The sequence below is a fragment of the Perognathus longimembris genome, chromosome 16 (genome assembly GCF_023159225.1).
Source record: "Perognathus longimembris pacificus isolate PPM17 chromosome 16, ASM2315922v1, whole genome shotgun sequence".
Lineage (NCBI taxonomy): Eukaryota > Metazoa > Chordata > Mammalia > Rodentia > Heteromyidae > Perognathus > Perognathus longimembris.
Genome location: NC_063176.1, coordinates 3,548,626 through 3,552,005, shown reverse-complemented (window position 1 = coordinate 3,552,005; position 3,380 = coordinate 3,548,626). Strand labels below are relative to the sequence as shown.

Genomic DNA, 3,380 nt, shown 5'->3' with positions numbered 1-3,380 from the left:
CAGCACCCCCCGCGGCCTCCCGAGTCTCCGCCCGGCCCGCGCGGGGCTCCTCCACCGGCCCCCGGGAGAGTGCGCGCCTCGCCGCGGGGCCGCAATTCCCGCGCTTAGCCACGCCCGGTCTCGCGAGAGTGCCGGGCAAAGCGCGCTGCGGAACGGCACGGTCGCACCCTGCTTCTCTTCTACACGGACACCTTTTACCAGCCGGCACGGCGGACCGGAAGGACCCGCCTGCGGACCGGAAGGACGAAGCCTGCAGGGCGGGGGCCGAGCGGAAGGGGCGGGCCGCGCGCTACCCAGGTGCATCCTGGGGGCCGGAAGGAAGCGGCGATCCGTGCCCGGAGCTCCGGCCGGCCGGCTGCGCGTGGCGGGCGGCAGTCCCCGAGGTCGCCCGGAGAGGAAGCGAGCCATGGGGAGGAGGTCCCGGCAGCGCGGGGCGGCGCGGTGGGCGGCCGTGCACGCCCGGGCCGGCCGCGCCCCGGGCGGGGAAAGCGAGGAGGACGGGCCGGGGTCGCCGCCCTCCCCCGGCAGCGCCAGTTACTACCAAGACCCGGTGGACGGCTTCCACGAGGCCCGCGCCCAGGCCGCCCTGGCCCGGGGCTGGGCCGGGGCGGACAGCGGGGACGAGGCGGAGGACGAGGAGCAGGAGGAGGAGGTGCTGGCCCTGGATGTGGACGACGACGACGAGGAGGACGCGAGCGACCCGGGTGAAGCGAGCGCGGGGGACGAGGAGGAGGGATGGCGGCGGCGACGACGACGACGACGGGAGCTCCGTGCGGAGCGAGGCCTCGGCCCCCGCGGACCCCAGCTTGTCGTGGGGTCAGAGGAAGAAGCTGTACTACGACACCGACTACGGCTCCAAGCCCCGCGGCCGGCGGAGCCAGCCGGGGGAGGAGGAGGAGGAGGAGCGGGAGGAGGAGGAGGAGGCCCGCGCCATCCAGCGGCGCCTCGCGCAGGCCCTGCGGGAGGACGACTTCGGGGTGGCCTGGGTGGAAGCGTTCGCGAAGCCGGCGCCCCGGGCGGACGACGAGCCCGAGACGCGGGTCGCGAAGGACCTGGCCAAGGTGTCCGCGAAGGAAAAGCTGAGGCTGCTGCGGAAGGAGTCCCCCGAGCTCCTGGAGCTGATGGCGGACCTGCAAGCGAAGCTGACGGAGGCCAAGGACGAGCTGGAGCCGCTGCTCGTCCTGGCGGAGCGAGGCGTCCTCCCCCCCGGGAGGGGCAGCCGCTACCTCCGGACTAAGTACCACCTCTACCTCAACTACTGCTCCAACATCAGCTTCTATCTGATCCTCAAGGCCCGGAGGATCCCCGCCGACGGGCACCCCGTCATCGACAGGCTCGTCACCTACCGCCGTCTCATCAACAGGCTGTCCGCCGTGGACCAGAAGCTGTCCCCCGAGATCCGCCGTCTCCTCACGGGCGAGGGCGGCGCCCGTAAGAAAGAACCGAAGCGGAAAGCGAAGCTCCCGGCGGCCCGGTCCGAGCGGACCGTCGGGGCCCCGGACGCCTCCGACGATTCCGACGCGGACGAGGCCGCGCTCCTCCAGTACTACCGAGAGATGGAAGACGGACCAAGGTGAAGAGGAAGAAAGAAGAAGAAAGCGGACGCGGAGAGCCGGCTCCCGAAGAGCAGAATGCCAAGAGAGCCATTACCTACCAGATTGCCAAAAACAGGGGACTGACGCCCAGGAGAAAGAAGATTGACCGGAACCCCAGGGTAAAACATAGGGAGAAGTTCCGCCGGGCCAAGATCCGAAGAAGAGGCCAGGTCCGTGAAGTCCGCAAGGAGGAGCAGCGTTACAGCGGGGAATTGTCTGGCATTCGAGCCGGGGTTAAAAAGAGCGTTAAGCTCAAGTAGTTTAAGGTTTTTGACAGTTTTAAGAGTTAATAAATTTTGGGTTTTTTTTCACCAAAATGATTGTGTTCCTATGTAAATACCTCATCGGAAGTTTAAAAATGTCTTAACAGAAGTTGGGTTATTGTTTATTTAGTGTATTTTGCTTTTCAGTGTAAAGTCACACTAAATTGTGGGAGCAGTAGGAATATGCCTGGAAAAAGCTATGGTGTCCGAAAAGTTTTGCAGTACGTTGTCAAGTGTTAGCCTAAGAGAATTCCCAAAATAATTAATGGAATTAGAACACAGACAGTGTTTCTGGTGAAGAAAGTAAGCCATTCGCAATCGCCTTATTTACAGACTAGCCTATCAGGTTGTGGAACTTTGGTCAAAAGTGAAAGAGGAAAATGATAGGCCTTAGTTGTAACAATTTGTAAGTGTTTTCTAATAGTTCTTACATAAAGTAAGGTAAAAATTCTATTTCTCCTCCGCTGGTGGTAATTTACAGTGATTCCTGTTTTATTTTTTTTATTTATTTTTTTTTTTTGGCCAGTCCTGGGACCTGGACTCAGGGCCTGAGCACTGTCCCTGGCTTCTTTTTGCTCAAGGCTAGCACTCTGCCACTTGAGCCACAGTGCCATTTCTGGCCATTTTCTGTATATGTGGTGCTGAGGAATCGAACCCAGGGCCTCATGTATACGAGGCAAGCACTCTTGCCACTAGGCCATATCCCCAGCCCTGATTCCTGTTTTTATTCATACTTGGTTTGCCAAAACCTTGGTAAGTGGCAGCAAATTTACATTTTTCTTCAGAGCTACTCTTGTCTATAATGGGGACTATTGATAACTTAAAATAATTGGATAGTGCTAGTGAAGAAAAGTCAGCCTTCCATATGCCACTGTTAATTCATTAAAAACTGTATTATAACTGCTAGGGATACAGAGGTCAATGTAAAACACTTCCCATGTATGGTTGTATATTGAAGAGGAAGAAAATGAAATTCTGGGAAGGTACCCTCCTATGGGGAGACCTGCTGGAGAATTAAACCCAGACCAACTTAATTTGAGCCATTTTTTAAGAGGCTCTAAGATACTTTTATGGATTTTTGTTTGTTTTTTTTTTTTACTAATTTTCTTATCCTTAACCCTAGTATTGTGTTCATGTCATTTGGAGATGAAACTTGGTGGCAAAGAGAATTGTTTTCTCAAGGTCCCATAACTATTAAGACTTTCTAGCTTCAGAGCCCAATCCTGTGCTTCCTTTCTGGTAAAGTGCAGGTTTTGGAGTTATTTACCTGGGTGATATCTGCATTTCATTTAATGGAGAAGCTTCTAACCGATTAAGAGCAGATTGTAAATGCACTATCCAAGTTCCTAAGCCAGCTTTGTCACTTAAAATGTATGACTTTAATTCACTGTCTCTTTTCCTCAGATTCATCTAAAACCTGAATAATGTTTTATTCAGCTTTGTAGGAATATGAGAATTAAGTGAATTAATATATGTGAAGCGTTACATAGTAATCACCTAGTAAGTATTGCATTATCAGTAG

The 3,380-nt window shown here is 55.1% G+C and overlaps 1 protein-coding gene across 1 annotated transcript; it reads left to right on the top strand.

Annotated features, from left to right (window-relative positions):
- Positions 1 to 328: 328 nt before the first annotated feature.
- On the top strand, positions 329 to 2,366 carry Utp3 (UTP3 small subunit processome component). The gene is given in 3 exon segments (XM_048364712.1): positions 329 to 739; positions 741 to 1,563; positions 1,566 to 2,366. Coding segments are annotated over 3 exon segments (1,446 nt in total). The 5' UTR covers positions 329 to 406; the 3' UTR covers positions 1,856 to 2,366.
- Positions 2,367 to 3,380: the final 1,014 nt, after the last annotated feature.